The sequence below is a fragment of the Lissotriton helveticus genome, chromosome 7, assembly GCF_964261635.1.
Source record: "Lissotriton helveticus chromosome 7, aLisHel1.1, whole genome shotgun sequence".
Lineage (NCBI taxonomy): Eukaryota > Metazoa > Chordata > Amphibia > Caudata > Salamandridae > Lissotriton > Lissotriton helveticus.
Window position 1 is genome coordinate 1,864,365,551 of NC_136068.1, and position 23,838 is coordinate 1,864,389,388.

General features: G+C 47.1%; 1 protein-coding gene across 1 annotated transcript in view; it reads right to left on the minus strand.

The window, feature by feature from the left end:
• The window catches only part of LOC144767801 (DBH-like monooxygenase protein 2), a 240,718-nt gene extending 218,883 nt beyond the window's left edge, over positions 1 to 21,835 (minus strand). Inside the window, exon 1 of the mRNA XM_078651179.1 lies at positions 21,566 to 21,835. Coding sequence (XP_078507305.1) covers positions 21,566 to 21,835 — 270 coding nt within the window. The remainder of the gene's footprint in view (positions 1 to 21,565) is intronic.
• Between the last annotated feature and the right edge of the window lie 2,003 nt (positions 21,836 to 23,838).

The window sequence follows — 23,838 nt, forward strand, 5'->3', positions numbered from 1 at the left end:
AATGGTATCGAGCTCCTGATTTACCTGGAAACGGCAAGACCACCGAGAGAACTATAAGGCTAAGCTGCGACAGAGCAATAGGACTAAAACGACCAAAGATCATGAAATACCAGAGACAAGCAGGAAGGAAGTAGGGCAACAGTGGGATAGGGAAACGCAAACTAGGCAGGGGAACAACACAGCAAATGTGGAGGGAACACAATACAATGATGAACTAAGCAAAAGTGGAAACCATAAAACAAGCTGAAAATTGCCAGGAACCAGCATGCTAGTTTGTAGCCAGATCCTAGCAATCAGGAAGGGCTGTAATGCCTCTACCAGCCACGACGTGGAACTGTCTGTTCTTGACCTTCCAGGTCTAAGCTAGCCACCAAGAACAGGTAATCAAAAGGTTCCACTCCTTCCCTGATTTTCATGCAACCCTTGTAAAGAAACAAGCAACATTTAAGTCTCTTTCCAACTATGCCCATAGATGACACCCTGAAAAATAGCTACTGAGCGGTTATGTTTAGGATTCAGAACTTTTGAAATGTTGGTTTCCTTATAATTTTAGGGTCACTAAGCAACTTTGCACACATTTTTTAAATCAAATGGTGTAAATCTTAAAGTAATATCTGGGCGAAGCTGAGGGCTTGGTCTTCAAATATAAAAGATCTAATTGGCTTCCAGCAACTGAAACATTTGTTGCAGTAGCTTTCACAAGATGTCAGGCACTGAAGCCTGTGTCCTGCAGAAAGAGCAAAGAGGAGATAAGGGTTTGGAGTAGCATCCCCAGACTGGAGGAAGGTTGTGACAGGGCTCTAAAACAAAAAAGAAACCTCTCAATTTTTGGGGGGGAAATCCTGTTAAACTTTTAAAAAATCCCAATCAATATAAAAATAATTATGGCAAAGACCATGCACAGTAACCCTGGGCTTAGTTTGCGTAGTAGCGCCACGCGTAGCTACGCAAAGTGCACTTCACACTATGTGAGCTATGCGTAGCTACGCGAACTGCGTAGTGCACTGTACAAAATTCTGTTCACACTGATTGCACAGTGCTGGATGCTTGTCTGCACTGTGCAATCATTGCAAACGCAGTCGTTTTCTGCCACTCGAGTAGATTCCTACTCGAGCGGCAGCTTTCTCAACGAGGACTGACAGTTTCTCATCGCAAGTGGTCGCGAGCATACGCGACCACTAGCAATGGGAATCCTGACCTCCCCACGTTGAGAATCTCGCCGGAGGCTTATTTTCCACGCTCACGATCAGCAACATGATGTTGCTGATCGTGAACGAGAAAAAAGCCTTGCTGGGATGTTATTTTGCACGCTTGCGGTCACCAACTTGATGCTGAGGACCGTGAGCAAGCAAAAAATGTCCACAACGCTATGCGTTTTTGCATTGTTCTATGTGCAATTTGCGTAGCACGTAGCTGCGCAAACTTGAAACTACGCAAGCGTAGCGTAGTCCTGAGACCAGGGTTAATGCACAGTGAGTGCTTTGGACTCAGGAAAGGATAAGGGACTGGTTGAAGACCTCCTAGTTTGAGGTGGTGGAATGGAAGAAAATGAGGCCAATTTCCTACTTTCCTTTCCTTCTTTACACCTATATCCAGGTTCCCCTTTGCTGCACCACCTCCACCACGCCAAATGAGTACGTTGTTGCTGGTACTGAAACTAAGCCCCTTGTCCATTTCTCCTTTGCATTGTATGTATAAGTTGTGCGAGCAGCAAACCAAAAAGTAGCACAAAGGCACATTGCCTACATATGCATTGCATGCTAACATGACACATTTGTTGGACAGAATGCAGAACAATGTCATACATTCACCCCAGTACAGAGATCTGGGCATAAATCCATCGTTTTTATGCTCACCACAATAGTTCTTTTTGCATTTGTCACCCCGAGTGGGATGGGTATGCTCAGACGTGAGTCCCGTGCTTTCCATACCACTGGAGTCAGGCTATCCTGGCTAATGAAACCGGTCTTAGGGTGCTTGTTTCCAGTCCAGGGAGGACCTGGCCTTGCTGTTCGGGCTGGACTGTTCCCATTGGGCGCAGGTTCAAGACTGATTTGCATATGGCTGGGTCCAAACTGGAATGGCATGGTGAGCAAAATAAAGATGGATTTAGGCCCAATTCTCTGTACTGGGGTGAATGGATGGCACTGTTCTGCATTCTGTCCATCAAATGTTCTTTTTGCAACATCTAAATACAGTGCATGGACCGCCATCAGAGTACTTGGGACAACCGCCACAGTGGGATGGCGGTAAGACCACCATGATTTAAATCGAGTTCTAGGTTTTCATAGCAAACTACAAATGCCTGAATGCTACTTGCATTTGGTTCAGTGACACAGAAGAAGGCGTGCTTGGGTGCATGCAAGCTCATGTGCTCAGGAAATGATGTGAGGCCTAAGTAAGATGGTGGAGCGGTTGTAAACTGTCTCAGCCCCGGACCCCACCGATCGCGCTATGGGCTTTTCTGGAGGCTAGGGAGAGAGCTACTCACCTCTCTGGTATCCGCTGCTTCCCGGGAGCTGCCTTGACTGTTGGCGATGGTGGCAACACCGGGGGTCCTCTGACACGAGGGCCGAGCGGTAGGGGAGCAGAGTTTCCAGGCACCGGGCGCTATTTTGTGGGTGCTTGGCCCGGGGGCCCTGTGGACTGTCTAAGCGCTGGTGTGGGCGGTGGGGGCTCTCCGGCCTCAGAGGGGCCTCTTGTCGGGCCGCTGTAGGACTGCCATACTGATTAGCGGCCGTGACACTTTGGCGGGGAGGATAGCGGGCGATCCCACGATGGCGCCATTTTGCTGGTAGCACACTGCGGCTGTAGAGGTGGAGTGGAGCGGCTGCCGGGGGCGCCCCATGACCTGGTGATGTAGAGCAGCTGGGCCCCCTCGCCTTGAAGCCCGGAAAGATGTTTATTCAAGCGAAGAGAAGGTTCAGGTGATGACTGCTTGACCTCAAGATGGCGGCGGTTTTGTGGCGGATGGTGGCGGCGACGAGGGGAACGAGGCCTTGATCGTGCAGCTGTCGATGTGCCATGGTGAGAGGTTGTAGCGACCGGCTTTCTGGGGGGGCACCCTTGGATTTGTTAGTTAGTCGGCCCACAGATACCTACCTTCAGCGGTGGTACAAGTGGGACTTCAATTACTCTTGGGTGGCACGACCTCACTACTCTCCCTGAGGGCCTGGTCCAGTGCAGCCCACGGGGGTCTGAACTATCTGGGCATGAAGAGCATTCCATGACACTTTGATTTCTGCTGTTTAGTCCACCACCAGTCTCTGGAAATCATTGAGATACGCGGTTTTCTGAGGAGGGGAACCTATGCCTCCCAAGAAAAACACCAATAACGTCTCCCGGTATTTAAAGCCTCTGAGAAGACCCCTACTCCCAGCAGACGCCATTCATCTGCCATATGGCGCTCACACGAGAAGACTTGGTCGCTACCCTCCGCGACTTTAAGGCTGATTTTTGCCGGGAGTTCAAACAGGACCTTAGATCCTCTGTTATGTTATGTTATGTTAAGGGAAGTTTGTATAGCGCACTGTCACCGGAGGTATCATGGCGCTGAAAGGGTGCTGAGGAAACAGAGGGGATTTAACAGGATTGTGGGAAGAGCCAGGTTTTTAGTGATTTGCGGAATTGGATGAGAGTACCGGAGGTCCTAACTGGGAGAGGGAGAGAGTTCCAGAGTTTGGGGCCGAGGAAGGCGAATCTTCGACCCCCAGATCTACAGAGTTTAAAGGAGGGGACCACCAAGAGGTGTAGGTGAAGTGATCTAAGATTACGTGATGGACAGTAGGGTCGGATAAGAGATTTCAGAAAAGCGGGGCAGGAACCAGAAAGAGATATGGGACATAACTGCCTGGAAGGTGGGAATAGCAGAGGGAGAGTTTAGAGAGAAAATGAGTTGTAGGTCGTCCGCGTAATTGAAAACGCGGACGTCCCACTGCCTCAAAGAGAAAAGGAGAGGGTGAAGATAAAGATTGAAAAGAAGAGGGGATAGAGAGGAGCCCTGGGGGACCCCACAAGGCAGATGTTCCCTAGGGGCCCTGAATGTACCTAGGCTGAGAGACTGGGATCTCCCCGTAAGGAAAGATTTCACCCATGCCAACGCCAGGCCCTGGATGCCAGCCTGTTCGACACGGTGGAGAAGGATGTTGTGGTCCACCGTGTCGAAGGCGGCCGACAGATCTAATAATACCAGGGCCTGGGAGGTACCCTTGTCAGCTCCGTCTCTCAGGGTGTCCAGGACAGCCAGGATCACAGCCTCCGTAGAATGACAGGGACGGAAGCCGGCCTGGTTGGCCTCGAGAAAGGTGGACCTCTCGATGAACCCTGAGAGGGAGGCAGTGACATGGGCTTCCAAGATTTTTGAGAGAAAGGGTAAAAGGGAGATGGGGCGATAGTTTGCCGGGACGGCAGGGTCGGCTCCAGGCTTCTTCAACAGGGGCACTAGGACGGCCTCCTTGAAGGAGCTGGGTACCGTCCCGGAAAGAAGAGAGGAATTGAGCAAAGGAAGGATGCAGTCAGGTAGGGAGTGGCAGATGTCACGAAGTATGGAAGGTGGACAGTGGTCGTCAGGAGAGCCAGACTTGATGCGGACAGCCAGGTTGGCTAGGGTTATGGAGTCTAATGGAGGGAGCTGAGTAATAGAGGAGGCATTGTGAGGGGAAGTGGCAGGATCAACACCCAATGAGGTGGCCGGGATAGTGCCCTTAATCAAAACAATCTTCTGTAAAAAAAAGGTACTAAGTGCGTTGCAAGATTCCTGGGTGGGGGCCTGGGACAGGAGCGTTCTGGAGTCAGACGTGAATTCGTCCAGAACTCTAAAGATCTCCTTCGACTTACAAGGAGCTGACAGGATGCGCTCGGAGACATAGGCTTTCTTGGCTGCAGAGATAGCGGATTTATACTTTTTGCGAGCTGTCACATAGGTATCTCTGCTTGCCATGCAGTAGTCTCTTCTCCATCTGCGTTCAGATTGACGAAGTTCTAGCTGTAGAGTTTTTAGATGAGGAGTGAACCATTTATGTGAGTGGTTATGGCGGGCACGAGGGAACTTAGTTAGTGGGGCAAAGATGTCACTGGCTGATATGAGCCAGCTGGAAACTTGGCCCTCTAGCTCATTAATATCGGGGGGTATCAGGGGAGGGGGGCGTGTATGAGACAGGTGAGTTAACAGTTTGGAGGAATCAACGGCCTTCCACCTACGGGCCATGCCACCCTCCCGCGGAGGAATCCTAATCTGGCCAGCCACAGAGATGGTGGTGTCGATAAGGCGGTGGTCCGACCACACGCAAGGTGAGATGAGCGGGTGGGAAAGCTTCATCCCATGGACCCAGATGTGGTCAAGTATATGGCCACCACTATGAGTGGGAGAGGTGACTAATTGGCTGAAATTTAGGCTTGAGAGACCTTCGAACAATTCAAAAGCATGGGGACCAGCGTCCCTATGCTGAAACCAGTAGTTGAAATCCCCGGCGATAACTATGCGTGGATAGGAAGTAGCAATGCTAGCAAGCTGTTCAATAAACAGTGCAGGGAAAGAAGGCATGGACTGGGGGGGGCGGTAGAGTACCATAAAGGTAACTGCGCCCACCTCGGTTCCAAGACTAAAGACCAGGTTATCCACATCAGGAAGAATCATAGAGGTGGGAGTGATAACCTGAATATCCTTTCGTATTACCGCTGCGACCCCCCCTCCAGGGCGACCCCCAGGGCGGTTGGTGTTGAGCAGGCAGTAGTCAGGAGGTAGCGCTGCCAATATGTCCGGGAGGGAGTCGTCCGTAAGCCAGGTCTCAGAGAGTAAAAGGACGTCAGGCCTTTCAGTCATGAGTAGGTGGAAGATGTCAGTTTGATGCCTGACTAAAGAACGGGTGTTCAAATAAAGTAAGCGGATCTGTGACTCAGGGATAGTGGGAGAAGTGAGGGGAGTGAGCGGGCCCAGGTGGGGGGATAGGTTACCAGTGATTCCGAGTGAGGTAATCCGCGTCCAGGTGTCAAACGAAAGGGGGCAAGCAGCAGCTCGAAGGAGCATGAGGGCGGAGGATGAATAGGAGATAGTAGTATCCACATCCCTAGGCCCTGGGCCCGTCCTGGCGCGGACGGGCGCAGACGGGCTTGACTCTGGTGCGACTCCGGCGCGCCTACGTCGCGCCCGCTGCGCTCGTCCGCTGCGCTGACACATGAGGCCCGTCTAAATAGTCGATGACGCCGAGGTGGGAGGAGTCAGGAGGGTGGGATGGGGGAGGGAAGTAAAAACACAAAGTGTGCCGCTCACCGCTCGTAGTCAGCGGTAGAAGTGAAGTTTAAGCTGCTAGCACTCAGCAGCAGAAAGATAGCAAGGCTTAAATTAAAAATACGCTTTGTAGCGCTCAGCGCTTTAGTCCTCAGCCCTCTGCCACAGGGCTTCGGTCAGACGCGAGGCGGAAGTGGGCGGAGGCTAAATAGGCGATGACGCCGAGGTGGGAGGAGTCAGGAGGGCGGGATGGGGGAGGGAAGTAAAAACACAAAGTGTGCCGCTCACCGCTCGTAGTCAGCGGTAGAAGTTAAGTTTAAGCTGCTAGCACTCAGCAGCAGAAAGATAGCAAGGCTTAAATTAAAAATACGCTTTGTAGCGCTCAGCGCGTTAGTCCTCAGCCCTCTGCCACAGGGCTTCGGTCAGACGCGAGGCGGAAGTGGGCGGAGCCTAAATAGGCGATGACGCCGAGGTGGGAGGAGTCAGGAGGGCGGGATGGGGGAGGGAAGTAAAAACACAAAGTGTGCCGCTCACCGCTCGTAGTCAGCGGTAGAAGTGAAGTTTAAGCTGCTAGCACTCAGCAGCAGAAAGATAGCAAGGCTTAAATTAAAAATACGCTTTGTAGCGCTCAGCCCGTTAGTCCTCAGCCCTCTGCCACAGGGCTTCGGTCAGCCTCTGTGGACCAATTGAAAGCCGATCTTACCAAAAAATTCATCACTCTCCGGCAAGATGTGGACGCAGTGGGAACACGAACACTGGAGATGGAGGCGCAAACGCATGGTCTGGCGGCGGCTAACTCCAAAGTGCAAGACAAACAACAGATCATTCAAGCCCAGTTTCAGCAAGTTATGCTTAAAGCAGAAGACTTGGAGAATAGATCCCGAAGGGAGAATATTCGTATCCGAGACCTGGAGGAGGGGGCAGAGGGGCCCAATCTGGAGGCTTTTGTAGTAGCCCTCTTTGCCGAGCTTCTCGATCCGCAACAACCCAAAATCAAACTGGACACGGACCATCGTGTAGGCACGCTACAGGCAGGGAGCCGTAAACGCCAACGGGATGTCTTAGTCAAGCTCCACTCTTTCAAATTGAAAGAAGCCATCCTCTCTGCCACCAGGAAAAGGAAATGATGTGAACTTTCGAAGACCATATGCAATTGTATCAGTGGTAAGGTGACTGGCTCTCAACTTGAACCAAGGGCCCGCTACATACATGCACACGTCAGTTCTGCAGTGGGAATTGGGTGCCAATACAACTGGCTAACCTGGCCTCGCATGGCTGAATGAAGTGTACAATGAGATGGGGAATGAAGAGGTAGAGCAAAGGAGCTGATCAAAGGCTGGGCCCTGCTGTTAACCTCAGATGAGCTCAGCCATTACCCATGCACTGCAGGACTTGTGCGCACGGCAAGCTGAGCACAGGGCTACGGAGTGATGGGCATACAGCCTGGCTGCGGGCAAGTCCTTCATGTGCCTAGCCAGAGTCCTTGGACAACAGGGGATGAATGTGTGGGTCACATACGAAACACTTCTGCCAATCCCTGATGCTTTCAGCCTATCACCGATGTCCGCTGCCCTTGGACAGAGACCAAACATAGTGGGGGTTCATGCAACAAGGGGTATGAAGTATATCATAAAAAAGGAAAACACAAATTCCCTGAAAGATATTTAGAACTTTGTGCCGATCATATGTTGTTCTCATCAGGATCAAAGGCATCTGCCAATACACTTCTTTTAGCTGCTGCTGTTTATGACCAAGGGTAATACCTCACAGGAGAGGCGTGACTGGATCAAACATCAAAAAGTATCCCATACGACTGGATCTATATGAAATGACCCCTTCATGTATTTGTTCATGTTTTGATTGCCACTTGTTTTTTAAACAACAGATTCAGCTGTGGCCTTTGCACTCCTTATTATACACACAGTTCACTTAGGTTCACACATACCGCACTGCGTCATCTGCACCATTATCTATATTGTAATTGTAAATGTATTTATATATTCACCTTTGGCAATAATTGATGTGTTGGAGATGTTAAGATTAACATTTAAAACTGTTTCTGTACCTGTGTTGCCTGGATTTCATATGCAGCTGTACTCTGGATGTTTCATTTATTGTGAAATGTTTTAGGAATTGAAACAAGGGTTCCTTCTGTTAGAACATATCTATGAACCTTTGTTGCACCTCAAGCACAAATTAAAGGACTTGTTCTTTAAAAATTAAGACCTCCTGTATAATTTTGAAAATCTATGGAAAACACAATCTTTTAATAATGTTGATGCAATTCCTTATTTGAAACTTTAACTCTGTCAATTTGTCTATCTGTAAGTGGTGCCAAGAAGGGAAGTATATGAACTACACCTGCCAGGCTCTACAGCTGGTGCCTTTTGGACTGTGCTTCATTTAGACTTTGATTGGAACCTAAATAATTATTGGCTGGTAGTTCAGGTTAGGCAAGTTCATTTGGGAATATGGGATGGCCCGTATACCTGTAGATATAAATATGGATTGATGGGCAAATGGTAGGATAGGCAATCAACACTTGAAATCTTGAAGACAGAAATGAGGCAATCCACTGGATGACGTTTCGCTGACCAAAAATATACTTGAGGTGGCAAAAGTATTAGTTGTGAGAAAGAATGTCGAAGAATGCTGGTCAATCTACCAACATCAATGTGTGACAGTAACACCATCCACAACCTTCCACAGGTCACCCAGGACAACTATCAACACATAAGACTATGTGCCACAGAACAAGCAAACGCATGCTAAGACAATTTAGAGGAGCTGGTTATCCTTAAAAAATGGTTGTCATTGCTATATATCCCCAGGTTTCATATTTTAACATGTGTAAATACCAATAAATGGGACAACTGACCATGAGGATCCAACTAATGTGTGCACAAGGCCCTTGCATACTTTTCAATGATATTACTGCAATCATAATTGTAAAAATAACAAATACAAACTTCCCACCCTCACAAGTTTGCAAATGAGTCATTGAAAGTCCTTTTCCACAATGTAGAGAACTCACTATAATTGAGAACACTGTAGTATCAATGGTGGTTGAAGAGTTGGTTGTTTACTTATTCTTATAGCATCGCATGTTTCCAAAATGGCTGTTGCTGAGAGCCTGAAAGTCCAAGGTGGAGCCTTCAAGGGATGGAAGGGGGAAGAAGAAGCCACAAAAAAGGTGGAGGTCAGAGAGGAGACAAGGAGAAGAGGTAAGTAAAATAGCAAATGTACAGCAGGTGGTTTTACAGATTATGTTTAGGCCCATTTAGGCAATGTTAGATTGTATGGTAATCTTTTTGTAATCTAATCTTAAGGATCATCCTAAATGTTTGCTCAGGTGGGCATTCCTTTAAAATTGTTGATGCCTCTGAGTCTATTGGAGGAGATCATATCAGCAGTAGTGAAGGGAGGAAAAGAAGCTGTGGCACCACAGAAGCAAAGCAGCTCAGCACTACCATATTCACTTCCAGGCCATTGTTAAAATGAGTCTCCACACTTATCCAAAATGGCTCAGGCTCCAACCCCTGCTCAGGCATACTTTTATGTTATGTTATGTTATGTTAATTAATTTTCTAACATGCACAGCTACTCCAAGGAGTATCCCGGCGCGAGCACAGGGTACTGAGAACATCACCAAATCTTCAGTATTACGAAGTGCAAGTGGCAAAGCGTTTCAGGCCTGGGCCGCCAAAACAGCAAGAGAACATCCACCCAGCCTATGCATATGAAAGTGGGGAACCTTTGCTAAGCGGGGAACAGAGGAACGTAACAGTCTCCCCGGAACATAAAATGAAATCCGTTTCTACAAGTAGGTTGGCCTAAGGCCATGCAGGGCACGATGGGCAATAGTAATAGATTTTAAATTTCACCCGGGCCGCCATAAGAAACCATTGAAGAGAGCGGAGATAGCCTTGCACGCTACTTCTTAGAGAAATCTCTACCAAAAGCTGTGCTGCCACATTTTGCACCACTTGAAGTTTGTTAGGAGAGTATGCTGGAATCCCCACATAAAGCGCGTTAGCATAATCACGGCAGGAGAGAAATAGCGCACAGACTACTGTCTCTTTCGCCGCCTGTGGGAGAAGTGGAAGAAATCTTCTCAAGATTTTGAGAAAGCCAAAGCAGCACCCAGAAAGTCTCTTTACCTGGGTGGCAAACGATAAGCTATCCTCAAACCAAACTCCTGAGTTCTTAGCAATACTGCTGCTGGAAAATGGTGGCAGATACTCAGATGGCCAGATCAGATCTCTAAAGCCGGGGGGAACGTTGCCGTACAAGAGTATCTCCGACTTGTCCTCATTGCATTTTAATTGGGTGCCTGCAAGCTACTTAAATACCGAGGGCAGGCAGAATTGAACAGGAGTCACGGTTTCCTCATCCTTTTCCAGGTCAAAAGTAACTGAGAATCGTCAGCATAGGTGAGCACCTTAGCCCCCAGATCCTCAGCCAATATGACTTAGAGGAGTGAGATAGATGTTAAAGAAGAGGGGGCTAACGGACGACCCCTGTGGGACCCCAGTAGAAACTGGAAGAGAGGCAGATGCGGCCGGTGGCAGCCAGACTTGTTGTACCCGGGCAGACAAAAAGAACCTTATTCCACCCCCAAACCGACCTTGAAACACCGATCTCCGTGAGTCGGTCAAGCAACAAAGAATGAGAATCCGTATCAAAAGCAACCGACAGGTCGAGCAGCATTTAGGCTGCTGTCCCGCCGGCATCAAAGCACTCTCAAATGGCCGCAGACACTTCCACCAACGCCAATTCAGTACTGTGAGATGACCAAAAGCCTGACTGAGCTGGGTGCAGGATGTCCGCTCTCTCCACTAACTCAGTCAACTGTCAATTCACTACTTTCCCACAGACTTTGGCGAGACTGGGAAGAAGAGAAATAGGTCTATAATTCCCAGGAATCAAGGGATTGAGGGCCGGCTTTTTTAATAAGGGTAGAATTTTAGCCTTCTTCCAATCTTTCGGGACTCGGCTTCTTGCAGAGAGTAGTTTATAATGATGTTAACCTCAGGATTAAAAACCTCCTCTACAGCTGCCATCAATCTGGCGGGACAGGGGTCTGCTGGTGTGCCAGATTTTAGTCCCTTCAAAATTGTCAATGTACTAGGCAAATCAACCAGGGAAAAATTACCCAGAGAGTGCCTAGGGGAGATGGGAGCAGAGGAGGATGACAAAGAATTAGGTGGACATGATATAAAGCTATGTCAACATCAATTCATGTGGTAGGGTTTCTATCTACAAAGGTACTCTGTATCAGGGAAGAGAATGTTGGTCTTGATGTACGAAAGTTCAGCAATGCTTATGCTTGAAACCTATTTGCTACTGCTAAAAAATACACATCGACAAACAAAATGTCTGACTCAGGTCAATTTCACTGGATAGGAACCAAATATCGACAGTGGGGGATACTCCACTATGGTGGAGGAGCGTCGTCCCCCCTTGCCAGCAGCCGCCAACCTCGAAGAAAAAAACCGATAATGACACAGGTCTATTATAGTTTTATTTTTAACACAAACAGGTCTTGGGTTGAGGCCAGACAATGACAGGCTGGAGGCGGAAAGTTGGGACTGCTGTCAGTGCGCATATCAGTTTGGCCGGATGGCAAACTGACATGTACACTGCAATGTCTCCAACCCGAGCTGTATCACTCGGTTGGAGATAGCAAGCACAGATGCCCAGTCTCTCTGGGAGCCCAAATAGAGGGCACTCAGAACAATCCTGATGCTGCTCTCACGAATGAGTGAGAAGCAGGTGAGTGGTTTTATTTTATCTTTTTATTTTTTTGGGCGTTGTCCACTGTCCCTCCTCGCCCAACACTCTGCCCTAATACCAGCTGCCACTGACTACTGAATCACAAAAATGTGACTTAATGTTGCAAATCCCAAAAAAGCCAATTGTTACAGCATCTCAAATTGCACACATGAACCAATCGCAATTTGCAAATACTTGCAAAATAGCCAAAATGTACTTGAGGAATACCATGAAATGGAAGCAGATGGCAACCAGGTGTAAGCTATAAAAGAACACCTACAAGGCAGGCCAAGTGGCTGTACTCAATGCGATGTTATTGAAAAGGCTAGAACAGAGAGCAGTGCATAGAGTGAAGGTGAAGACAGTAGCAGATTTTTAGATTGGTAATAACTCTATTTCAGTGCTTAATTTGATCCAGTGGTTTCAGGTGCTCGGCATCAGCACTTAATTGCCAGAACCTGAACTTATGACAGCTGCCACACGAGGGCCCTGTTTCTGTAAATATAAGATGAGTAGAAAAGCAGTTATTTGGTTATTCACTATACATTAAAAACACTAATACATGCCACCCAATTAAAGCTCTATACTAGGGCAATCCTTCATGGACATTTATTGCCAAAAGAACTAAGGAAACATAATTTCAAGTGAAGTAAATATCTACAGCCTCCAGAATGCAATCGGGTGTGAGGAGCTACAAAGGAGCAGGACTAATATAAATATGTTTTGATGATTTAGGTACAAAATGATGGTTTCATTAGAATAGTTGTTCTGATGATGCATCTGTCAGTTGTGAAAAGAGCACTTTGTCATGCACCGCTTTGTAATAAAAGTCCTTCTGAGCAAGCCTTCTCAGTCTGGGTTCCAGTGGTCACAAAGAACCCCGCTTTCAGTCATGGTAAGCAGTCGCGTATTCTGCCTGGTAGCAGCATTGGGGCAGGTGGGGGAGATTTGGTTTAAAAAAAAAGAACCACTTACCTCTCCTGTCGCCTCTCCTGCTTCCTCTTCCTGGCTTCTTGTAAAAAACACTAAGGGCCATATTATCAAGAACGGCGATAACATTATCCCCACTTTAGCGGCAGGAAACTGCTGCTAAAGCGGCGACAAGGGGCTTGATAATATGCCCTTGTGAATTCAAAGAGAAGCCCGGGTTAGATGTCTTTCACACCAAAACCTGGGCTTCTTTTGGAATTCTCTAGGCCATATTATCAAGCTCATTATCGCCGCTTTAACGTCAGTTTCCTGCCGCTAAAGCGGCGATAATGTTATCACCGTTCTTGATAATATGGCCCTTAGAGTTAGACTGTAAGGTTAACAGGTCACATCATAAGGTGTGGGCTGAGTTTAGGCCATCCTGGTGTGTAAGGCAGTGTCATAATGAGAGATTATAGGGGCCCATGCAGAATGAGGTGACGGGCTGTTGTAATTTAGAATCTTCCCACTTGGTACATTTCTCCTCCCCTTCCCTCTATGTTTTTTAGAATGTTCTCACTGAGGGTTCTGAAGCCTGCCTCAGAAGGTTGGGAATGCTCAATGAGGCAAGTGGGCTGTGACAGGGGTGGAGCAGTGGAGATGATCAATAAAGCCTTTTCTGAACCCACCTGGGAGCTTGTACTTCTTCCATCAGCAGAACCTCTTCGCAACAGGGGCCAACCAGACTCCCACATTTTGGCATTTTTATCAGGTTTAAACAGAGTCTTTGGCCCCAAATGATGGGAGCTCCCCATGTGTCCAAGGGGCTGCAGGCATTTGCATTATATCCTTGGTGGAAGGGGGTATGGGCAACAATGTGGCATATAATGCAGTAACCCATACCAAAATGGTGTGCAAGTGGAACATAGGTCAATTGGGTTCTAAGAGGGACACAGGCCATCCTGGAGTACAAACTAGGATGTAAGAGGGCATATTGCATCGTAATTCAAAATAGATATATGCACATTAATATTATCGTAGATACAGCAAGAAGAGGCAACATTCTATACATTGTTTTTGTGTGGTGCTAACATGTTGCCAAACCGCCACTGCAAGTACAGTGGATTTCTTTGACAGAACATAGTCCAGTCCCTTGAGGGAGGTTGGTCTGAAAGGGGCAATATGTCTCAAGGAGAAAGATTGTGGGTGTTACCTTGTGGTCCAGTCCCTCATGGAGGGCCCTAGATTGGTGCCAATGGAGTCCTGTATCTCAGGTATAAAAGGTGGTATGTCAGATGTGGTTCTGTCCCTCAAGGGGATGGGTTTGTCTGTCCCCCACGGAGGCACTTTATGCACCACATATTGTCATATAATTGCTTTGCACTTGTAAAGGGAATGAGCAAAACTAGTATTTGAAATTGTATTACTGCGCCACGGCCGGAAGGCCTGAACCATAACCACTGTGTATTTCCTACTGATGCACGTGTCCTCTCTGTTTACAGGCACATGCAGATGACTAGCCATGCATCGAGTACTTATTTAGAGCCGGCGGTGTCAGGTGGGTCCCACTGGCTACCAATTTTGAGGACCAGTATTTATTTTTCATGAAAACACTTTCATTCAGAGCAAGAAAGCGAAAAAGAGGAAAGAGGGAAAGAAGGCAGAAAAGAAAGCTGGAAAACTATGACAAAGGGCGAAAGCAGGGATGAAAAAGAATCTGCAAGACTGAAATAAAGGGACTGGTCTGTACATGATGGTGGGTTAAAGAGGCATGAGGTAGAATTAACACCTTCACCGTGGGGCTAATTCCCCCGCGGCGCTTGGGGGAGGTGGGGGTGCAGCGCCACGGGGCTTGTGACGAGCTCGGCTCGTCACGCTGCACGGTGGCGCTGTGCTCATGACGAGCTGAGTACGCCCATTTTCATAGAACGCTCAGCACAGCGGGGTAATTATCCCTGTGTCTGAGCGCCGCGTGGGTCACAGCGTCACCGTGCCTCATGACGAGCTAACCGGTCCTAGGATGCTTTATTCTGGTCCAGGGAAGACATGGCTTGGCAGTTCGGGCTGGACTGTTCCCATGAGGCACAGGGTCAAGACTGATTTGCATATGGCTATGTATGAACTGGGGAGCTTGGTGAGCAAAATAACGATGGATTAAACCCAGATCTGTGACTGGGGGTGAATGTTTTGCCATTGTGCAACATTCCGTCCATCATCTTGTGTGTTTTGCTGTTCACCATATGTGGGAAGGGTATGCCCAGACATGGGACCTGTTCTCACCAAGCCACTGGAGTCAAGCTGTCCTGGCTGAAGACGGCTGATAGCCAGAAACCGGTCGTAGGATGCTTTATTCCGGTCCAGGGAAGACATGACTTTGCAGTTCGGGCTGGACTGTTCCCATGAGGCACAGGGCCAAGACTGATTTGCATATGGCCATGTCTGAACTGGGGTGGCTTGGTGAGCAAACTAACGATGGATTAAACCCAGATCTGTGACTTGGGGTGAATTTGTTGCCATTGTGCAACATTCCGTCCATCATCTTGTGTGTTTTGCTGTTCACCCTATGTGGGAAGGGTATGCCCAGACGTGGGTCTCTTGCTCACTAAGCCACTGGAGTTAAGCTATCCTGGCTGAAGATGGCTGATAGCCAGAAACCGGTCCTAGGATGCTTGATTCCGGTCCAGGGAAGACATGGCTTGGTAGTTCGGGCTGGCTGAAGAAGGGTGATGCCCTGAAACCGGTCCCAGGATGCTTGTTTCTGGTCCAGGGAGGACCTGGATTGGAAGTTCGGGCTGGACTATTCCCACAAGGTACAGGGTCAAGACTGATTTGTATATGGCTTGGTCAAAACTGGGGTGGTGTGGGCAACAAAAGAATGATGGACTAAACCCAGATCCTTGTGACTGGGGGTGAATGTTTGCATTGTCCAGCATTCTGTCCATCAATAGTATCTTTTGCCTATTCATTCATATAACACACAATTCTTAATGTATCATATTTGTTCTAGCAGCTCTGGACAACATTAGCATAGAGGGGGGCTCAAGAATTATTCATGTTGAAAGATAATGGTATTTTTTCATGTGCTCTGATTTGCTGATAAATTGATACATATGCTCACACAAAAGTGAGTCAGCAGTTTCTGTAATTTCATATGCACAAATAATTTATGAAAGCCCTCCATTTGCGGGTGAGCCAGAAGACACACCTGTCCCTCTAGGAATGTTGCCTTCAACTGTTCCGATTTTGCTGCCCACTTGGGATTTAGAATATTTTTGATTTTGTATTTATTTCACTGTACTACTGTACTACTTCTCATTGAAAGCCATCTTTGCAAAAACTCCGTATGACAATGTTTAACTCGGTATTAAAACCCTTTAACCTTCTATTGATCTCCCCGTCGACAAGAGGATCATCTACAAGCTCCTCACCCACGCACACAAAGCACTCCACAACACTGGACCAGCCTACCTGAACAGCAGACTCAGCTTCTACACACCCACCAGCTCCGCCAGCCTCGCCCTCGTCGCTGTCCCCGGCTGTCGCTGTCCATGGCTTTTAAAAATTGTAAATATTTTAAACTGTCACATTTTTTAAATCGGAAATTGACCTCCTTGCCTCCTTGTTCTGACGAGATTACTTCGTCATAGGGGTCCCGACCTTGCTCTTTCTCCCACGGCGCAGCTGAGCACAGCGCTCTCGCCGGCCGGGAAAACGCCGAACCGCCATTTTGGGGGGAGGCAGTGTAGCGCTCAAGCTCCTGGACGCCTCCCACTCTCCTCCCACCCACATTTTGACATGGATAAAAGGAAGGGGTCATCCCGCCCGCACAGCGGGCGGGCGCAGCGGGCGCGCCGATGACGCGCCAAAGGCGCGCCTAAGGCAAGCCCGTCTGCGCCCGTCCGCGCCTTGCGCGCGCCCAGCGCCTGTCCCCCTGCTCCTCGCACCCCATTAATCTCCTGGTCCTCAGATCAACTTTTATATTTACGTCAAGGCGTCTGCTACCCAGCTATGTGTTGTAACCCTCTAAGCCTGGAAACTACCTCATACTCTTGCCCATGCTGTAACGTTACTATTCCAGCCTTTTTCAAACCACCCCCTCAGTCTAGGTATGTTGCTCACCGCCCGCCCTCGGTTACCTTACATGCAGCCTTAATCAACTGCAGATCTCTTCCTGCTCACGCTTCTGATATTTGGCTGTCGTTAGACACCCACAAGTGGGACCTATTATTTCTCACAGAAACCTGGATTAAAGACTCATCCAAGCCGGACATTCACCTGGCCATTCCCCCTGGCTACCGATTTTTAGGTATTAATCGAGACAGCTCTAAATCTGGTGGGGGCCTTGCGGTAATTGCGAAATCCCACTTTATACTTAGCAGTACAAAAATTGCTAATACAGGTCTCATAGAAGCCATGCATCTTACGATTAAGGACTCCGCTTGCAGCGGAAATTCACATTCTGTCCTGTTGGTGGTTGTGTCCACCCTTGAAGCTGGCAGAATCCATTTCAGAGGGCAATGGTAAGTCATAGGTTTCTGGGTCCAACTGTGGGGATTGTGGCCCTTTACTCCTGCTGTTCCAAGGCCTGCCAGACTATTGGTCCTGACCAGCGCTGCCAAGTACTACCCATTCAGCGCTTGGCGCTAAATGATAATGTGCATCGATCAGTCCAAGGCTTCTCAGAAAGGTGCAAGGCACATACAGGGACTAGGCTCAACGTAGGGAAAATATCCCCAATAACTTATTTCAATTCAAGTAATCACTTTGTAATAAAAGTAGTATTTATTAGGATACAAGGTATACGCCCAGCACACCAAATAATATCCACAGTTTGTTAAGGTCGGCCTGCAAGTGTTTGCCTGGATAGTGTCCAGGAGTCTGCCCTTCACTTCTAATTGAGTAATGGAGTTTGTTATTTCCAAATTTGATAATGGAGGCAACTTTCATGAGTACTAGTGAACATGCCTGGTCTTGGGTGCTTTCTGCCGCCCCCGGGGGCGGATTGGGGGCTACCGCCCCATCTGCACCCTGGGGGGGGCAGAAAGACTGTTTGTGCCCAAAATGTATGAGGGGAGCAAAGGACCCTGCCCAAGGGGCTGCTCCCTCCTCTCTGGTGATAGTGGGTGTATCCCTGCTTGGGTATCGTCCTCCTGGGGTGATCCCCAAGCAGGGATCCACTAGGGAAGGGTACCACTAGAAAGGGTAGGTTCTTCCCTTTCCAACGATACCTCTCCCATCTGTTTTGGTGCTCGGGGGCTGAGATAGCCCCACAGGCACCGAAACTGTGAAAATGAAACTAAGTTTAGTTTTCGATGCAATGACGATCGTGCGCCATGCGCACAATCGTTATTGCAAGGAAATCCCAAAATAGGCCTGGGCAAAAAAAAAAAGGGAAATCTCTCTGCTGTCTGGTTCCGTCATGAGCACAGGAGCACTGGTGCGAATGACGGAACCCTTCCGTCATGAGCACCCGAAGGGTTAATGTTGGAATGCAGGCTTTAACTCAAATTGCTCGACAAATTATTTATTGTTAAATGTGCTTTGATTCCAGTTGTTAACTTTGCACTTAGACTTAACACTAGTTCAAACCATATCTTAACCTAAAACATTACTGAAGGGTCGTGCTTGGTAATAAGAAGATGGTTTCTGCTATTTAATCTTCAGGAGGAGTTGGCCTAACAGCCAGGGCAGTCGACCTTGAGCCTAGGGAACTTGAGTCTCGGCAATGATGCTGAACATCCTGTGATTCTGGGCAAATTACTTATTCTTCCCGTGCCTAACAAAAATGAATGTGTCCTAATGTAATGCAACTGGTGCTATGTAAAGTGCGCTGATACGCTATTCGGGTCAAGTTTGCGCTGTATAAAACTCTACAAAAAATAGCTTTTGTCGAATAGTTATGCATGTATAATTCAATTAAAATTGTGAAAGAAAATATGTTTTTTATAATTGCCATGGAGGACCAGAAATTGCTATGTCCACTGCATAGTCAACCACGCAGCAAGAATGTAAGCCTAGAGACACAGACACACTCATGACGTATTGCTTTCCGATAAGGGATAATGATGAAGTAGTCCAAGATCACAGTGTGCTACTGAAGATATGTTTATTTCCTGTAAAAGTAAACTCAAGGCATGGTTTGGGGTCCTGCAAATAAACCGGACACAATCAGGATAAAACCTGCTGGTATGCCCAGAGCACCAGCGATTACTCAGGTAGGATCTTTTTAAGCACATCTCTGTAGGACTGCAATCTGGTGATTGAAAGACATTAGACATAGCTTTTTTTTCAAGACAGTTGTATTGCTCGACTGAACTATCACTGTAATTGCCCGGTTGTCTGACTAATTGGCAATGTTATCTACATCCATCTTCACAAAGAGGCCTCAGACTATTACCAATGTTTTTTTTTGTTTCCAGGGAGATGCGTCACCTTGTAAAGCCCGGCGTCACATCATACCTGCATCAGGTATAATTTATGCAGGGGGGCGTTCCCACGCAGGAGAGCCTCGTAAAAGTGACACAGTGAAATCTACAAGATTTCACGGCGTCACTTTTAGGACGCCACTGCAACAAAACCTTATGCCTGCTTGAAGCAGGCGTAAGGAATGACGCACTGTAGTGGGAATAGGCCACAAAATGCATTGCGGGAGTTGCCTCGTGCTTGCGACACGACTCCAGCAATGCGTGACTTTTGCCCCAACCGAAGCTTCAGAATTTCTGACGGATTTGTCAATCCTTCCTCCATGGTGTGCCGTATTGTAAATACAGCGCATCCATGGTGCCACAAGCATTTTTTAGGGTGGCACAAGGGAAGTGACGCATTTCTTTAGATGAGTCCTTTCTTGTAAATCTGCCCCTGCATGTGAACTGCCACTAGACCTAAAAATTAGAGTATGCTGAAATCACGAATTCCCTATCGCAAATTTTGTCATGTACAAGGAAATACACAGAAATATACTCCTATGTTACTTCTCATGTTACATTGCACTAGATTTTTTATGACCTGATCGACAATGAGAAATCGTCAAATTTTTAAACTGGAATTGAAACATAATTTCATAATTATTCACCTTAAATTGAGCACACAAATCAGATGACAATCCCTTAAAATATATGTCAGTATTGCAGAAAATGTTATTCTATTGCAAAATACACATGATACCCGAGGAGTTGTACATTTTTGCAAGGTATTCTTCTCTATTAATCTTAAAAATTGAGATTTTTATTAAAACTGATGTGTGGTTTTATGGAATTGCCCATGTTCCTCCCATTGTAGGTCTCTTAGACTCAAAATAGCGCTATATAGCGCACAACACCACTGTGCACTACTATGCCCTAGTTTTTGCAACTTTCCAAAGCAAAATGTGAATTGAGTTAGAAAGTAAATCCACCACAACACTTTGCCCTGGATTTGAATCACTGTTGTGACTGAAACCCACTGCAATGTGTTAGTAATATGGGCCTTTATTTATGGAGATTTTAAAATGAAATTCGAATCCATTAACATATATTTTTATATATAAATAGACCTTGAATGTGAACAACTTTTCTACATATGTATTGAAAATAGAATAAACGTTTCCCTAAGATTTTGGGGCACATGCATCAAGGGTTTTTGCATTCGCAAACGGTGCGAATCGCAAAAATCGGCTGTTTGCGAATGCAAATCCCTTTTTTGGGATGCCTTAAGCTTTTTACTTTTTCGCAATTTAAGAAATCGCAATTTATTTGCGATTTCTTTAATTGCGATTGCATTTAAGAAATCTCAATTTTGCGATTTCTTAAATGCAATGCATGATTTTTTTTAAAATGGCTAAATCGATAATAGGAAGTGGTAAATTACCATGAAGTTTACCTTTATGGTAATTTGCGAAAACTTTCAAAAATGCACAAAAGTGCATTTTTGAAAGTTTAATTTTACACACACACACACATGCCCTTGAAATTGCATTCTCATTTCGCGATTCCTTAATTGCGAATCGCAAAATGAGAATGCCTTCTCATTCATTCCTATGGGCCTCTAGGCCCATAGGAATCAATGAAAATGGATTCCTTATTTGCGATTCGCAAATTGTGAATCGCAATTAAGGAAAATTAAGAAATCGCTAAAAAATTGGCGATTTCTTGATGTATAGCCGTTTGTGAATTCTTAATTGCGATTCCTTAATTTTCGCAATTAAGAATTCGCAAACGTAAACATTGATGCATGTGGCCGATAGTTACATCTTAACAGCGAGGAAAAAATGATGTGCATTCAGTCTGTCATATTTGACACAGTGCATATCCATTTGCTCTCCCTCGAAACCACCTATATTTTGAACATGGTTCTAAATTGGAAGAATTTAAAATTAATTCACTCCATCTTTTTCCATCTTTCCTTAAAAAGGACAACTAGAACTTGGATTGGTGTCACCTATCACCACCATTTGCCCCCTTCTGCTACTCGCCCCCGCCATGGCCTCGTAGCTGCTTCATCCCTCGCCTCCACCTGCTCCTCTTCTTCATACTCTTCCCTGTCTGTGAAGGGCTGACCTCTGCCCAGGAGTACACATTTTGTAAGCGGATGGTCTACTTCAGTTTAATATGAACATTTCCTGCCACAAACCCTCACTTTAAATAACCTAGATCCCGCGGGAATCTTTAGAGCACTTACTGCAAAATAGGTTGTTTGATTTGGTGCTGGTGACACTCCACCAATCACGATGTCTGCCCCCGTCACGCCCCCGCTGGGGCTCAGGCCGAATCCGATCCACCCAGTGGTCGCCACTTGAAGGTCAAAGGTGATCTCCTCCGTGGTCTTGTTGAAGTCCCACTGCAGGACAACTCTCCTCTCGGTGTCCAGGGTCAGAGAAAACCTCAGGTCAGGCAGCTGGCCCAGGACCAGGGGCACCAAGGAGAGGAGAAAGAGTGCTTGGGGGCTCATGGTCTCGGGGTGGGGGGCCTCCTTCAGTATCAAACAACAGGCACCAAACCTCACTGCTGCTCTGAGGACCGTAGCTTGTACACCTGGTATTTATCACCCGCTCCCGGAAGATAAAGTAGGGAAAACAATGGTTTGTCACATGACTGTGCAATGGAAACGCTTGGACTAATAATCACTAGGGCGAAACGTTCCTAGAATTTTAGATCTTTTTAAGTTTCTGAATAAACGTCCCCCCCTTTCCTGTCTAATAGGTTATTTGAAATAGTAGTAAAGCTTTTTTTTAATTGTTTTTCAGCTGCATCAAGAATGTACGTTTGTTAGCTGTAACTTGTCTAGTCACGAAGGTGTCTATACACATGACATGTATTCACTTACATATTTGCTTCTGCACCTATATGTATCTCTACAATTATTGCTATTGACAATTTCTGAGTAGATTTGCGCCTATGTATAGATTTATAAGTCTCCACTCCTTCCATTCTGGTTTTCCTGATGCATTTAGCGTTGACCAACGCTAAATGAGCTTTGCGAAGAGCTTGTGACGTCTTGTAGGAAGCCACTCAACTACTCAGAATAGCCGGTCCAGTGCCATATAAACTTTGTGACATGACATAACAGCTTTAATTTTGCTCTGATATGTACTGGCAGCCAATTAATTGATTTTAGTAAAAAAGAAGGTAAGCTGCTTCAGGCACTGTTACAGATGAGCCTGACTGCTGAATTTTTGATGGACTACTCACTGATCAATAAAAAATCAACCATTTCCAAATATAGAGCATTGCCGTACTTTAAGCTGCCCATAATCAATGCCTGGATTACTGTTTTTCGCTATTCCACTGGAATCCAGCGACAGATCTTATGTATTTACCTGGTTTTGCAAGGGAAGGGAATCATCTACACGGCATTCCAGATTCTTTGCTGTTCTCCTTGGTCTTGTACAGTGCCCAGGGATATTGGCCACCACAAATCATCCGGACCCGGTGAGAAGGGTAGGCGCAGCAGGCTTTGGCACAGGCAGACAGAAGTAAGTGTATTACGCAGCGACATTTGGGCTGATGAGGGTACTTCAACCGATACTGGGCGGCTCCCCGGCACGTAGCTCCCTTCTGATCTGGCTAGCGCGTAACTCAGGGTTTTGGATTACTGCGGTTTCCCCACCGGGCCCCCCCGCGTGCCTCCCTCCCCCCACGCAGCTTCCTTGACCCCACAACTTTTGTGGGGGTGTTGAGTACACTCAACCGTAACTTGGGCGGTCTCAGCCACAGCGCGCTACATAGGTCGCGGTCGCACCGCGGCCCGCTCCACAAACTAAAACCCCCCCTCTTAATGCACCTCCCCTCGACCAAGTGACTGGGCGGCTTACATCTAAACCGCTGACCGCTCCGAACGCATTTGTTTGCCACTTGCTGAATCTTCACTTAATCTATCCTGATTATTTGACCGTTACACACACGTCCACCTTCCCCGGACCCTGTCAACACACGGGCCGTTAACAGCTGGCTGTGACCTTACATCTGTACACCATTTAACGCTGATTACACTTGTGGTTTACATTAATCATTTCATTTTGGCCCTTCAACTTATTTTGGTCTTTTCCTACCAGCAAAGCATATGCACCTTATAAGGAGTATTTCCCTGTAATCCTAGTTACTACCCACATTGGGGAGAGTTCAGTAGCCACATACACTGGACCCTACCGGGTCAACCTGACAAAGCATGCTTCCTAGCGGGGCACATGCACAACAACCAAAACCCCCCCTGTGAAATGTATCATTGATCCGCATTGGCTTCCCTCCCCAGCCCAAAAACATTGGCTTCTCGCCCGATGCCAGATCCGCCGGGTACTGTTGACACCCCTTAACCATAACCCTTAGGTGAGTAACACCAACACCTATTCCAAGGATATGCCTATTCCAATTCTCGCCTCGTGCCTACTCTAACCAGGGATCACACTCGGCAACTCTGGGCATTAAGCTTGCCTCATCTCTACAACGGCCCCCCAC